General features: G+C 40.6%; 1 protein-coding gene across 1 annotated transcript in view; it reads left to right on the top strand.

Moving 5' to 3' along the window:
• LOC109964386 (SH3 domain-containing RING finger protein 3) overlaps nt 1-15,069 on the top strand; it is a 91,127-nt gene that overhangs the window by 66,690 nt on the left and 9,368 nt on the right. Inside the window, exons 5-8 of the mRNA XM_020607671.1 lie at nt 1,365-1,480; nt 4,833-5,003; nt 8,061-8,335; nt 11,177-11,502. Coding sequence (XP_020463327.1) covers nt 1,365-1,480; nt 4,833-5,003; nt 8,061-8,335; nt 11,177-11,502 — 888 coding nt within the window. The remainder of the gene's footprint in view (nt 1-1,364; nt 1,481-4,832; nt 5,004-8,060; nt 8,336-11,176; nt 11,503-15,069) is intronic.

Below are 15,069 nucleotides of genomic sequence, written 5' to 3'. Positions count from 1 at the left end.
GAGAATCAGCACCTCCAAGTCCGAGGCCATGGTTCTCAGTCGGAAAAGGGTGGCTTGTTCCCTTCAGGTTGGTGGAGAGTTCCTGCCTCAAGTGGAGGAGTTCAAGTATCTTGGGGTCTTGTTCATGAGTGAGGGAAGGATGGAACGGGAAATTGACAGGTGGATCGGTGCAGCTTCTGCAGTAATGCTGTCGATGTACAGGTCCGTCATGGTGAAGAAGGAGCTGAGCTGTAAGGCGAAGCTCTCGATTTACTGGTCAATCTACGTTCCGACTCTCACCTATGGTCATGACCGAAAGGCCAAGATCCCGGATACAGGCAGCCAAAATGAGCTTCCTCTGCAGGGTGGCCGGGCGCACCCTCAGAGATAGGGTGAAGTCACCCGGGAGAAGTTCAGAGTAGAACTGCTGCTCCTCCACATTGAGGGGAGCCAGCTGAGGTGGCTTGGGCATCTGTTTCGGATCCCTCCTGGATGCCTTCCTAGGGAGGTGTTCTGGGCATGTCCCACCGGGAGGAGGCCCCCGGGGAAGACCCAGGACACGCTGGAGGGAATATGTCTCTCGGCTGGTCTGGGAATGCCTCAGCATTCCCCCGGAGATGCTGGAGGAAGTGTCTGGAGAGAGGGAAGTCTGGGCATCTTTGCTTAGACTGCTGCCCCCGTGACCTGGTCCCGGATAAGCGGAGGAAAATGGATGGATGGATGGATGGAAGAACAAACAATGAATGTTTGCAGTTTGTGTTTTTATTATTTATCAAAGTCAAGTTTTAATATTGATAATACTGAATCTAAAAACATCTGCCCAGAATTTGAATTTAACATGACATTTCACAGATGAAAATCAAAACTGACAGAGAAGAAAATGTATAATAATGTCACTACATCTACACTATATTTTGTGCATTTTGCACTGCTGTTTGTCACATATCAGCCAACATTTTGTGTACGCTGATGCAGATTTACAGTATCTGCAGTTTTCTAATATCAGCCAGTATGTCGGTGCAGCTGATTTCTTAATGGAGCTGTAAGCGTGTGCAGCAAACATGCACTTCCATTTTACAAACCAGATTTCACTTTGGCCACTCCTTTCCCTCAGATTTTTTTTTTATGTACTCCTCAGACACCTACTCTGACAGTTCCATGTGATAAATTCATTCCTCTTGTTGATAGCTTCAAACTGGAGGCATGTTGCTTTTATATTTATTGCCTCTGGTTGCATTTACACCTGGGTTCAATGTTTTTTGCTGTCTCGGAATATTACCTGGGATGCATATTGAAAATTGGAAAGACTGCAGGCACTTATCTCAAAAAAACAGTTCAGTTGAAATGGAACCCACTAATTTATGTTTGTGCCTGTTTGTCTTTAGGATGCATCTCCCCCAGGTCCCTCTCCCTCCTCGGCAGGGGTACTGGTGCCCCCTAAAGTGGCATCCATAACCTCTGAGCTGCTGGCCCATGCCAAGGTGCAGCTGCCTCTCAACATGTAAGTACACCTCAGGGTGCTATCATCTCAACCCACCTGCAGCCTGGGTTTTAGTCCCTCCTTCCACATGCCCTTTTGTGTTTTTTAACAGAATGGGTATGTGCCTGAGATACAAGCATGATTTAAGAACCTGCCTCACAGCAGTGTTAAAAATATTCCCTCTTCTATGCCCAGAGATATTGGCCATGTTCCACCACCTCTGCAACCACATTTACTCCTCCACTGGTCAAGGATGAAATCCCCTTCAGAAGAAAAATACCGTCACATATTATTTTCAGTTTGTGTGATGCTTAAATCAGTGTTGCATACTGTAGCGAGGCTTTCAAAAGCACAACCATCATGTATGTTATGCATTTTGTTGTACAGCAGGTTACATGCCTTCATAGAGATGAGCACCGGAAAACAAAGTTCCTCACCTACAGCTGTTACTATTTTCTTCAAAAAAGAACTAGGAACAAAAGGTGTTTAGTTTTTACTAACAAATGCTGTACTGCATATACATGTAGCTTAGAGTCTTTGCTGAATAACATGCTATCATATTTCAGCTTTTTAGGAGGAGTGATGAAAAGGAATTCCATATGCAAATGACGTGTGTGGCACAAAAACTACATGAAAAAGCTCACAAAGGTTCCAACCCAAATCTAAATGCATTTGAATTTGGATGATGTCTCAATGCAACACAGCTAAATTGTTAAGAATGTCATATTTAATATCCGCTACTTTTATTTGATCAGATTAATGAAATACTGTATGATTTTTGATTAACTTTATGGAAGTTTTCGCTTTATTTGATAGTGGACAGATGGAGATAAAAGGAGAGAGAGACATGCAAAAACACTTGAGCCACAGATGTTCAATTTACACAGTCAGCATCTTAAATCCTCAGGCCACCAGGAACACTGACAGCAAGATTTGTATCTGTCTGAATGGGCCAGAAAATAGAATATTCAGATGCTACGTATAGATATTAGAGAGGTAAGATGACTCAGTATGGAAACACAGACAGGTAATGTTACATAGGCAGCAGGCTCATTAAAAAAAGCCAGAATCCACCTGACACACATTCACTAACACAATTAAGTTTTTGTGGAAACATAGCCTCATTCAGTGACATCCAGATGGCTGCTGAGGCGCCAACGCTGAGCAAAAACTGTCTATCATGTGCTTTGTAACTATTCTACCAAGTAACTGCCAAATGGATACAGGTATCTTCAAGGTGAGTGTGTGTTTCCTGCCTTGTACTTCTATCTTTGTGTGGACTAATTTGAGTTTTAAACCTTAAGATTAAGGATATTTGTGGAAAGTGAAAATATCATTTTTCAGCATAAATTACATACTGTATATAGGGTTCCTTTTGTGTTTACACGGAAGATGTGTGAATTAAGAAAGTCTTTGAGTGGGCAATGCAGAGGATACTGTATATAGGTTTCTTAGTATTTAGTTATGTTTTTTACAGATTTTTCGCTGTTTCTCTTATTAAGGACTTTATACTTACGATTTGCTTTTAGTGGTGAATTGGTGAAATTGCCCTTTAATAAAAAGTGGGTTTGTCCTGCTGATGAGGTCAGGTATTTCCAGCTTGACCTGGCAACAAACTGTTCCTGTTGCCATGGGTAGAAGGGAGAGGGTCCCCACATCTGTTACCATGGCAACGGGAAGGCAGCGCATATAGGGCTTGTTTACTCTGTTGCTCTTATCGTCCTCTGTAGGAGTCTGACGCTACATACTACAAATGTCTCCCAGTGACAGGACCAGAAACTCATTTATATGTTAATGCAGATGCAGTACACAAGACTCAACACATAAACACAGTCACGTGTAAGACGCCAAGTACTACATTTATCAGTGTACCTGTTAATAGGCAGGTAAACAAGGGCATATTGATTATGTACCCACACAGCCATACCATACAGTCTGACAGAGAAAATCTTTCAGGCAACCTCTGGCGGTTATGTTACTACCTCAGACAGAACCAGCTTGAACTCTCTTTAGGAATGTAATGTTAAGAAATTAAATGCCAGGCTACAGTGCAGTATTAAACCACTAACGCTATATGGGTTTGATGTGACTCAGCCTGTTTCTGATTATGATTTTTTTTTGTGCAGTTTTAAAATGATATTTTTCAACAGCTAGGTTATATATACATTATGCTGTATAATGCCTATGCTATATTGGACAAACTGTTTTTCTCAGAAATTGGTCAGTTGTGATATGGACAAAGATTACTTGCTGGAATTAACATATTAAAAGGAGAGTAATACTTAAATTTACCCATAAATAATGTTCATGTATCCTCAGATCACGTACCTGGTAAAATGATCACGTGCTTAGTGTTTTTGCCTAAGCAAAATTTAATTGTATCTCAAAATTTTCTGTAAAAGTTTTGGCAGTGTAGCTCCTTTTTTAAGTGCAGTAAATGACGCTGTTAATGTTGTTGGTGTTTTGGTTCTGAAAGGAATCCCTGTGCTTCAGGGATTACAGCAGGGTGTCCACTAATAAAAGGGTTAACGGTTTGATTCCTGGTCTCATTTCAAACTGTCTTTGGACAAGTCACTGTACCACAAGTTGCGCCCAGTGGCCTGGCCAGCACCTTGCATGGCAGCTGTGCCACCATCGCTGTGCGAGTGTGTGTGAGATTCAGTGAGTGGGTGGCTGTAAGTGTAAAGTGCTTTGACTGGTAAGGCAGAAAAGCACTATAGGGTGTAAAACAGGCATGAAAGTGGGAATGGATGATAAATAGCGGGAGGACCAGCCAGCATGGTTCCACTGTTAACCTGCCAAAGATCCTGTTGTATATCAGTATATTGTTTGGTGATCTAATAAAGGATTAAAGGGAGAGTCAACGATGTACAGTGTTATTCTTCAATCCTCGGCAGTGTACAGTTAAACTACGAGAAATCAAAAGTGTTAAAACACAGTTTATTTATTAAAACCTTATTTTTTCTTTTTGGTAAATATGGTGGGCAAACTTTTAGACTTGGTAGAATAACTCCAAAACCTGTTTCTGACAAGTGAACAAAGCAAAGTATGACAAATGTTCGAGTCACTTTCTTGATACCAGAGGAATTACTGTATTTGAATCAAGTAAAAGAGATTAGAAAATTATGGGAAATTCTCTTCTACCTCCTTAACCCACTGACAGAAATGTCTTCTCATTATTTAATAGACTAAGTTACTAATTTAACAAGTTTATTTGCATTTTGCATTTGTAATTACTTAGCTTTTTGAGAAAGCCCACTGGATGATAGTTGGTGTTGTTGCTGCTGAGCAGTTCTTTGGCATTTTCTACATAGTTTAATGGTTTTATTAGTTGATTTACTTCTACATGATCTCTTTTGCCTTTGTTCCACAGATATCTGGCTCTGTACGCCTACAAGCCTCAGAAGGCTGATGAGCTTGAACTTAGGAAAGGTGAGATGTATCGGGTGACAGAGAAATGTCAAGATGGATGGTTCAAGGGCACCTCACTGAGAACTGCTGCCTCCGGTGTTTTCCCCGGAAACTATGTCACCCCCGTGTCCAGGTCAGTGAACTACTGTGTCATCACTAGGCCTGTATCCAGACAAAAGCGAGTAGCAGTCATATTAGGGGTGCATATTTAGAAAAGTATCTTAAAGTACCTCTTCCTTTGCACAAGATGGAAAAAATGACTGAATTGCTAGAGAGACCATGGTATGAGCACAGGGCACCCAAATTTAATCCCTACGGCCACGTTGTGTTCACACCTTTGCTCCGTTTATTACCCTGTTTATTTGGATTTGGATACATTTTTCCACACATGCAGATGGTGATGGCGCAAACACACTCATTGTAAATGACATAGTCATTTTTCATGGTCTGTTCCTAGCTCCAGCTGAACCTAAATACAGATCAGGCTGTGTTATTTAGGTCCTTGTTATGGCATGTAATTGCACGTGTCCACATGCTCAAACTGCTTTGCGACAAAGGGATGCCCAAAAAAATCTATTTTACCAGCTGCAGCTGTCGGAGCCGCATGTGGATTTTGTATTTCTCATGGTGATTTTTTAATACTCTATGTATTCCTCGTGCTTTAGCCTGCACTCCGCATCGTGCACCATTATGTTGGGATAACACCTCTGGCTAACAAAACTAATGAAATCATTTGGTCTCATCAGCCACCATCAACTGCATCACAAACATAGCCTGAGAAGTATTTCCCAGGGGGATTGTAAACTGTTATAAACACAGGGATGAAAACACTTTTTATCTATTGGAATGTAAAAATGTGTGAATCCCAGTTTAAAGTAATTTATCCCTATCGGAACATTTGGTTGTTGTCCTTGTTTTGTCTTGTAAAAATCTTTAAATCTTGCAAAGATGTTTTTTAAAAATGTATCACTGACTAGTTAAAAGTGAAACAAAGGGAAAAAAAGATGCACTGAATTAGATTTAAATGCAAACTTGAACTAAATACAATATATTTAAAATGTGTTGCAGCAGTCAGCTCATACAGGCTCTACCTTTCTAATGTCGAGTCACTTCATATTCAGAGTAGATTATTATCATCATTATTGTTACCTTTGGCATCATGAAGCAAATAAAATAGACAAATGAGTGTACTGAAATCATATTTGGCAATTCAGTTACACTCATTATCCCTGTGTGCATGAAAACAATTGCATTGCCTGTTCATCTAATCTGTATTCTGTTCAATGATGCCGTCAAAAAAAATAGAGAGAGGAAGAAAATGAAAGCAAGGGAGAAAGCTGATGAGCTAAAGAGAGGATAATGTAAGATGAAGAAGGATACATAATCAGAAGAAAGATACCTATGGGTGAGAGAAATGAGAAATGAGGGGAGGAAAGGGGTAAAAGACTGAATGGGGTGGGAAATGATAAAGGTGAAGAAGGCAGAAAGATGGACAAATTGAAAAAGAAGCTGCAAAAGAAAGAGAAAGTGATACAAAGAGATGCAGTGACTTCAAAAACAGCAGGTGTCCCTCTTCAGTGGATATGAATGGCTGCTTCACATTCTGCAGTTATGCAATCTTAGACAGAGAGAGAAAGGATGGGCGAGTAATCAGATGAGAGGCAATTTGTTATTTTTACACAAGCACACACTCTCCTTCTCCCTCCATCTCTCCTTGTCTCTCCCCCTTCTTTGTCTGCAGTGCAGCTCAGAAATTTCTTGGTATGATAATGAGAGTCTGCACATACACGTCATTCTTTTTAAAATGCAGTTTAAATATTTACATTTTAGCGGTGGTATTTTGTATCCTGGCTGACACTAACATATGCCAATTTGATTAGTTTGCATATAAGAGTGTATGAATACAATTTTACTATTGTTATTCTGTATTCATTTGCAATTGATGGTGTAAAAGCTATTTCAGAGTTTTTTCCACTGCAAAAGAGCAGCTTTGGTGTTCAAACTGCATTTGTCTCCTCTGATAAAATAGTCTCTTACTTAAAGCTACTGATAGCAGCCACATGTAGAGAAAACCCATGTGTTAAATCCAACACATACAGTAAACAGTTAAAAATACAGAACCTCATATCAAAGCATAACTTTGCTGTTTGTGTTGGTCGAAACACACACATACACACACAAAGAAGGCCATAATTCTATATGTGTGTGACAGGAAGTCAATGAGCAGCCGTGAGAGTGTGAACACCGCTGCATCAATAATGTCCAACTTACTGTTCTGCCATTCAGGACACTGCTGACAGAAACATGAGCAGCCTGCAGCTCCATACATGTTACAGCAAGACACTGATCCATCAGTCAGATAATAGCACTGAAATCACTCACTTTGTCATGTGATAACAATACAAATTGCAGCTCCTGCTCTGCAGTTACAAGGTAGATTGTGGTTATTACACATCATGATGGCAGCTTTGTGAGGATGTACTTAGGCACAGTGGTGCTTTGTGCGATATGCAGTTGTCAGCATGCTAACGTGCTCACAATCACAATGTTAACACTCTGAGAAGAAGGTATAATGTTTAACAGGTTCACAAATGTATTTAACATGTTAGCATGCTAACATTTCCTGATCAGCCCTAAAGACAGTGCAGCTGTCATTTTGCTGGTACAGTAGACCAAAGTCGTGGTGTTGCTGTAGATGAAAACTTAAGGGATCACCAAAAAGATTAAAAGTCATCTTTAGAGGGACATCAATGTCTGCACCAAATTGGATGACAATCCATCCCATAGTCATTGAGACATTTAATTTAAAACTACAAATGCAGGCACTCCAATAGCTGAGTGGTTTCAGCGGACGCCATGTGTATCTCCACATTGTGTAGGCAAAGTCTGCAGTTGGAGACCCTGTTCCTGTCCTCCTCTCTACGACCAACTTCTCAAATAAAGGCATACGTTTCTGAGAAAATATTTTTAATAAAGGAAAACAAATGCCTACCATGGGGCCTATGCTGCTAGGTAATACTAAACATGCATTTACTGGCGTGAAAGCAACACCAGTGTTTCTAAAGCACTACACTTTGTGTTAACATATGTATATCTGACAACAGCAGAAATTAGTAAATCAGTTACAGTATAATCATCTGGAAATTTCAATAACAAGTCGATATTTGTCTCGCCTCTCTCTTCTTTGAAGGGCTTCATTTGGAGTGGGTGCTACTCGAGGCTCGGGTCTGTCCAGTCCAGTGGGTAGTGGAGGAGGTGGGTGTAGTCAGGTGGGGAGTAAAATCTCTGACCCTTCGTCGCCAGGGTCCCCGGGGCCCTCTTCATCCCGTCCCTCCACCCCACTAGTAATCTCATCCAACTCTATTTGTCCTGCCTCTTCGCCGCAAACTGCCGCCGCTCAGCTGAAGAACTGCCTGCGCTCCGGTCAGCATATGGTTAACCAGGCACGCACCTCAATGCAGCTGGGTAAGGAAAAACATATACAAATACTTATGATGTGTTTTACTCTTTAAGCACTTTAAAACTCTGTATTTACAATGGAAATGGAAACAGTTTAATTTTGTTCTGTTTGAACTATTTATTGATAAAATCCAGACACACATCAACAAAAATGGTGCAGCCCACCATACCATGGAAGGTAAAACAGAAACTGTGGGGCTCATGTGAATGACAGTCTGCTATTTAGCGGTATAACAAGCCACATTAAATTCTAGAAAATTATCAGTATATAAAAAAATAGTTGTATCTTGATACAGAAAAATGTTCCACAAGCTAAAAAGTACTGAATCACTTACAGATGTACTGCATCATGCTCTGCAGCATCACCTCCTCCACTAACTGCTCACTAGCCTGCAGGTTTAAATGAGCAGGGTCCAGACCATTTGGGACCTCGCAGCATTTTAGCCCCTTTGTCTATGATTACAGGATAATAGAATATTGATCAGTCATTAATTCAAGTAGCCTGTACACCTTGTAAAAAAAATTGCAGGCATATGCTTTCAGCCATCTCTTTAACCTCCACTTTCTTCAGTGCGTTTAGTCATGTGTGAATTTATTTGGGGAGAACAAAAAATAGGCTGGATTAATGCCACAATAAATGAGGAGAAAGAGCTTCGGTTACTGGTGCTCATATTCACTACAGGGTCAAAAGCATGTAGACGCTTGAACAATACGATCACATGAGAAAGTTGGACATTTCATTCCAACAGTTGACACTCTTCTGAGAAGGCTGTGCTGGGATTTGCTTTCATTTAACCAAAACAGCAGTAGTGAGGTACTGCACTGATGTTCACTGGATCACAGTCGCTGTTCCAGTTCCTCCCAAAGGTGTTGGATGGGTTTGAGGTTAGGTCTTTCTGCAGTCTGTGTCTTTATTGGCCTCAGGAGTTATGTGTTTTGAATTGCGATTCATATATAGCTTTTATTGGCCTCAGGAGTTATGTGTTTTTGAATTGCGATTCATATATAGCGATTTTGTGTCTGTAAATTTTCCATCACAAACAGGCAAACATGTTTACAGTTGCACCTATGGGGTATTTTGAGTCTGCAGTTCACCTAACTGTCTCATACCTATTATTCCGTTTATTAGAAAGCAGAGACAGAACCATGAAGGCTGACTGCCAGTATGAGACTGGATGTGAGCCTCTGTTAAGCAGCTGTTTGAAGCTAACATTTAGACACACTTGTACTTTCCCATGCGCTTTATGAACTCACTGAATCAACACTGAACATGAGCCACTATTGCTGAATAATTGTACAAAAACATGTCGTAATTTAGAGTAGAACAACTTAACACCGTCACTGTATTACAGCATGCACTCAGACATACAAACGGTGCACACACTTTATGCGCACAAAAACAAAGATGTTGTTAAATGCTGAGATTGTGCAGTAGTGCTGTTTGTGTCACAAGCACACACAGCCTTCAGAAACACACACACACACACACACACCTGTGTGTGCGCACAAGGTCTAGATTATATCAGCCTTGCGCTCCACTCAGTCTCTTCATTTCTTCAGTACTCTTTTCTCCATCTTTGTGTCTCTTTTCCTTCACCCTTTAAGAAAATAATCATCGAGGTTTCTTTGGGGAAGCTGAAGAGTACACACAGTGAGAACAGTACCCCCACACACACGAACACAGCTACACACTAACATACAGTGAGAACAGTACCCCCACACACACGCACACAGCTACACACAAGTGAACACACAATCACAGAACTGAATGACATCACTGTGTTTTGTTTTATGGAGGCATAATGACAGAGCTTCATGCCTCTCTCTCTCTCTCTCTCTCTCTCTCTCTCCACCTCTATCAATTTTCTCGCTGTCTTTTCCCTCTCTCTCTCTCGCTCCCTCGCTGTCACAGGCAAGCACACACATACACACATCTGGTCTCCATTACAAAATAATGTGTATACTTCTTGTGTTTAGTGGTTTTATCACATGACCAGTGCGCCTCTCTATGGATTTGTGCCAGAGTACTGAAAAGCAGGTGGCTAGCAACCCTGCTTGTGTGCGTGTGCATGTCTCTATGCTTATGATTGTGTATTTTTGGATACTGTACTGTATTTTGTATTTCACGAGCACCAAATGTCCTCGTATAAATTAAAGGCTGAAAAAGTGCTCCAAACCTTTTGGGTTTAAGTCAGACCAAAGATGTGCAGCTGAGGCGTATTGAAGGTGCTTAAAGGATGGAACAAATTTTTAAGTCTGTCTTAAAAAAATAGTCAAGGTCCCATATTAGCTAGGTGTTAGCATGACAAAACTTGTTACAGTGTACAAATGGGTTCCAGACTATTGTTTTAAAACAAATTTGAAATAAAACTTTCAGCATGTACTCCTTTATTAACTCTACATTTTGAAGTAGGTTATTTGTAAAAGACATTGCATTACTGTATCTCTGTTAAAGGCTAGCCACCTCTCTGCAATGTTTCTCTGCCTTTTACTCAGTACATGCAGGGTTAGGCTGTGGCTCAGGGGGCAGAGCGAATCGTCACCTAACGGTACAGTCAGCAAGTCGATCCTGGCTTTTCCAGTTCACATGTCAGAGTGACCTTAATCAACACATTGAACCCAGTGATATCACCGGAGTATGAATGGAAATAGTATAAAGGGCTCTGAGTGCACTTCAATGCATAGAGCATTATATACGACCATTTACCGTATTTGCACACTATTAAGCACAACAGTGCGTCAATTAATTGCATTTAACATCCAAAAAATATTGTAAAGTGATTGCAGCAGTGAGTGAAAAGCTCTCGCAGATTTATTGATGAACATGTTTATTTGTGTTTGTTTTAGTCCACAGTCCTCCTGCTGGAAGCCCAGAGCGCCCCGCAGTTGGCATCTCTCCAGTGCGTCCTCATAGCTCCTCCCCCTCACGTTGCCCCAGCCAGTCAGGTCGTCCTCTCTCCATGGTGTCTCCAGGACCGAGCTTAGGGCCCTCACCCCTCTCTTCCCCTGCTTCACGACCGCTCCTCCCCCTTTCGTCCCCTCTGTCATGTCTCACACCTCCTAACGTGTCAGTGGTGCTCCTCAATGGTGAGCCAGCCAGTCCACTGCAGCCTCCTTCACCCGGTCCCTCCCACGCCCCCACCCAGGGCGTCCTCGCACCCAAAGTAGAGAAGGTGAGCCTCACTCTTATTAATGATTTTCAGCTCATTTTAGCTGAGAGTCAAATGCCATTAGTTTGTTCTGATATATAGCGTTTGCACCAACATTCACCAGTCACATTGTGAAGAATCCTTTGTGGAAACAGATACTGGTAGTGGCCTCAATTTACCAGAATTTTTTTATATGCAGAAGATTTGTTTAGACCAGCCAGCACTTTTTCTCTGATAGAATATTTGGATGCCTTGTCTCTCTTCTATTTTTTCCTGCACATGTGTAATCAAGAGCTGATGCAGTAACTTCACACATTTTTTTTCTGGAAAGAATTGTAGGATATCACTTGTACAAGTGCATAAATACAAGACATAGTATTGGAAATTAGCTTCCCCAAAAACAAAAATCACAACTGTTGATCATGAAATTGGTCTTTGAATATTGATTGTTGGAAACAGAATGTTCATTTGATGGTCGACTTGGACAACATATCAACACAGATGAACATACAGAAAAACAAAACATTTCAAAGCTAATAAAGAGCACAGTGTTAACTATTGTCATCATCTGCCAATCATTTTCTTAGTTAATCAGAAAGTCGTTTGGTCTCTATAATGTCAGAAAATGTCAATAGCTTTAATATTTTATTTTGTTCAATCACCCCCCACCCCCCAAAATTGATTTGCTACCACATAAGACTAAGCAAAGCAACACCACCTCAGCACCAACATTTGGTATTTTGGCTTAAAAATAATAAAAACTATTAATCGATCGTCACAATTCTCTGTGAATCATTTACTGTCAAGTACTTAGTCTTTGAATCAATTGTTTCAGCACTAAATCAAACCATTATTTATGAAGCAGCTGTTTTGTTGGAGGAGGGTCTTCAGTATAGCAGGTTACAAGTTTTTAAATTTGCATTTAATTCACACCTCCAGAGCACACAGTCCATCTTTAGGACACACAGATAATAAGTGCAAGGGATAAAAAATTAAAAAAAACAGGGTGCCGCTTCTGCTTTCTTTAGCTCCGGGTGTTTTAGTCATCCTGTAAGTAAAACGCCACATACTCTATATTTTGACTGACTTTAACATCATGTGAGCTGAAAACAGGTTGTGTGTCCCAGACTTCACACGTTAGTGGATGTGAAATCTGTGGTGTGTATGTCTGTGGGTATGTGATGTGCCCATAGTCCTTCCCTACCTGAGGAAGTGTCATTCACTCAGGGAGCTGGCACAAACGCTGAATGCTATCCTATATGCTGTGAGATCTGCGGTGTTAAAGCTGTTGCTGCACTGACAGTGAAGGATGGCACCAAATGCTCACATCTGTCTCAGCTCCATTTGTTTCACTGTTGGCTCCTCTGCCTGGGACAGCTAATCTAACTACATGGCTAGCTGACAAACAGCTCATTGACTATGGAACAGCAGGCGGTAGCCTTGTTTACATCATCGCGCTCTAAGATGGCTTGAACTCTTTTTTTTTTTTTTTTTTTTTTTTTAAGAGGCCAGATTCAGGATTATACTCTCCCATTTAAAATATGCCAAGGTCATTAAAGAATTAGTTACAATAAAAGGTAATTTGTAAAAAAAAAAAATAATTCACCCCATCTTTAAATATCATTATGATCTTAAATAATATTTCCACTTTACTACAAGAAATTTTTTTTTAAACAAAATATCCAAATGTCATGATTTGAGATGGTTTGGGAGTTGGGTTTTTTCAGTTAGCATTAAAATCCTATGAAGTGACAAGCTGCCTTTCCCAGCCTAAATCACTCTCACCCAAAACCACCTCTCAATATTGAATTTTCTGTTGTTGCTGTAGTGTCTAGTGTTGATTAATCGGCGTTTCAGAATCAGAGTTATTCACCAAGTAACAAGGATTTCGGTGTAGTTCACAACATAAACAACAGACAATAACATAATATAATCAACATAGACAATAAAAAGGTATAACTATAATAGTAATGCTAAAAATATTTAAAAAAAAACAGTGCAAGAGGAGACACTGGATTATTAACAGTGTGTTCAGGAGTGCTGGACTGTGTGCTTATTAACACAAGTGTGCAGAGGAGCAGCGTACTGTGTAATTATCCAGCAGTGAAAAGAAACTGCATATGAAAAACACAGGGTGCAAATAGAAGATGAGAATTAATATTAAAGTATGCTTCATCTGTGCTAGATACAAGGTGCACACAGCCGCTGTGGGCCTGAAAGCAGATGTGTATGGGGTAGTTAGGTTTACATATTGTCCTTGTTAAAGAAGGAGTTCGAAGCTGTGGACGTGGCAGGTGGTCTTGGTTTTGAGGTGTCTCGGTGTGGTTTTTCTCTAAGAGGAGAGTTTTAGGAAGAGGTGCTGGCAGGACAAGAGGGTTCAGACACGATCTTACCAGGTAGTGGAGGAGAAGATGATTGACTCAGTGATTCCAGTGTAGAACTGCATCAGCAGCACATGTGACACTTTGTGATTTTTCTGTCCAAGCACTGCCCTCCCCTTCTTGGTGATGGAGGATGTGGTATAAGGAAAAATAAAAATCTGCCAAAAAGCCACCACAATACTTGTGTTTATTTATTTGTTCTTCTGTTTTGTTTTGTTTTGTTTTTGGCCACACAGCTCAGTATATGAAATTTAAGTATTGGCAAAAATAATAAGCCATTGCAGTCTTTTGCCACAGAACACTATATCACCATATTAGCAAATGTTCAGCCTAACCCTCATTCCCACTCCTTACCTTTGAGCTTGGCAGAACAGAAACATGATGTTTGAAGTGAGGGTGACAGTGAGGCTGCACGGAGTTGGACTTCGTTACAGGGGAAATGATGAAGCGGCTATGATAACGGTGTGGCAGACACAGGGGGGATCTCTGTTATGCTCGCTACCACCGTGGAGAGCACAGCCGGCATTACAGACACATATCACGTTGAAAATCTGAAAACGTTGAGATCTGTTTGGAGACCGTTTCAAAGAAGGTGGTGCATGCGAGGCAACTAACAAAGAAATAGCAGAAGTGCTTGCAGAAACTCACTTGAAAAACTTTAAGACCTTGAGCCTAGATAACGTTCAATTTCAGTTTTGACTTTACTATGTTCAAACAAAATTCAGAGCTACAGTAACATGATCTAGTTCATTTTTTCCCCTTGCGTGTAAATATTGTTGCGTGTAGATAGGTGAGTGGTTGACTTATTAGCTTCAGAGACAGAGACCAGCATCCAGGGGGTTACTCCTATCATCCCTGAGGTTAAATTCAAAACTCTATTTAGTTAACTCGACACTGACGACGGCTTCTTTCTAGATGTGACAGCTTTTAAATTAATGTATGTGTATGCATGAGCAGCTTCATTCATTTGGACTGAAGGAAAACTTCACACATACATGCATTTATTTACATGTCATGCAAAATTAGATATAATTTGTATGTCAGAGCTAGATTGAATTGTGAGGGTCTGCTGCTATCTGGTGGTTTATGTTTGAAATAACAGCAGCAGCATGACTCACTAATGTAAACACACACATATGTAGAGGGAAGCACACACACTTATTGGAGGCAGATTAAGCCTTTAAGCCTGCAGATGAAAGAAGTGAGGGAG

The sequence above is a fragment of the Monopterus albus genome, unplaced genomic scaffold (assembly GCF_001952655.1).
Source record: "Monopterus albus unplaced genomic scaffold, M_albus_1.0 scaffold88.1, whole genome shotgun sequence".
In the NCBI taxonomy this organism is placed as follows: Eukaryota; Metazoa; Chordata; class Actinopteri; order Synbranchiformes; family Synbranchidae; genus Monopterus; species Monopterus albus.
This window is presented reverse-complemented; position numbering and strand designations above follow the sequence as displayed.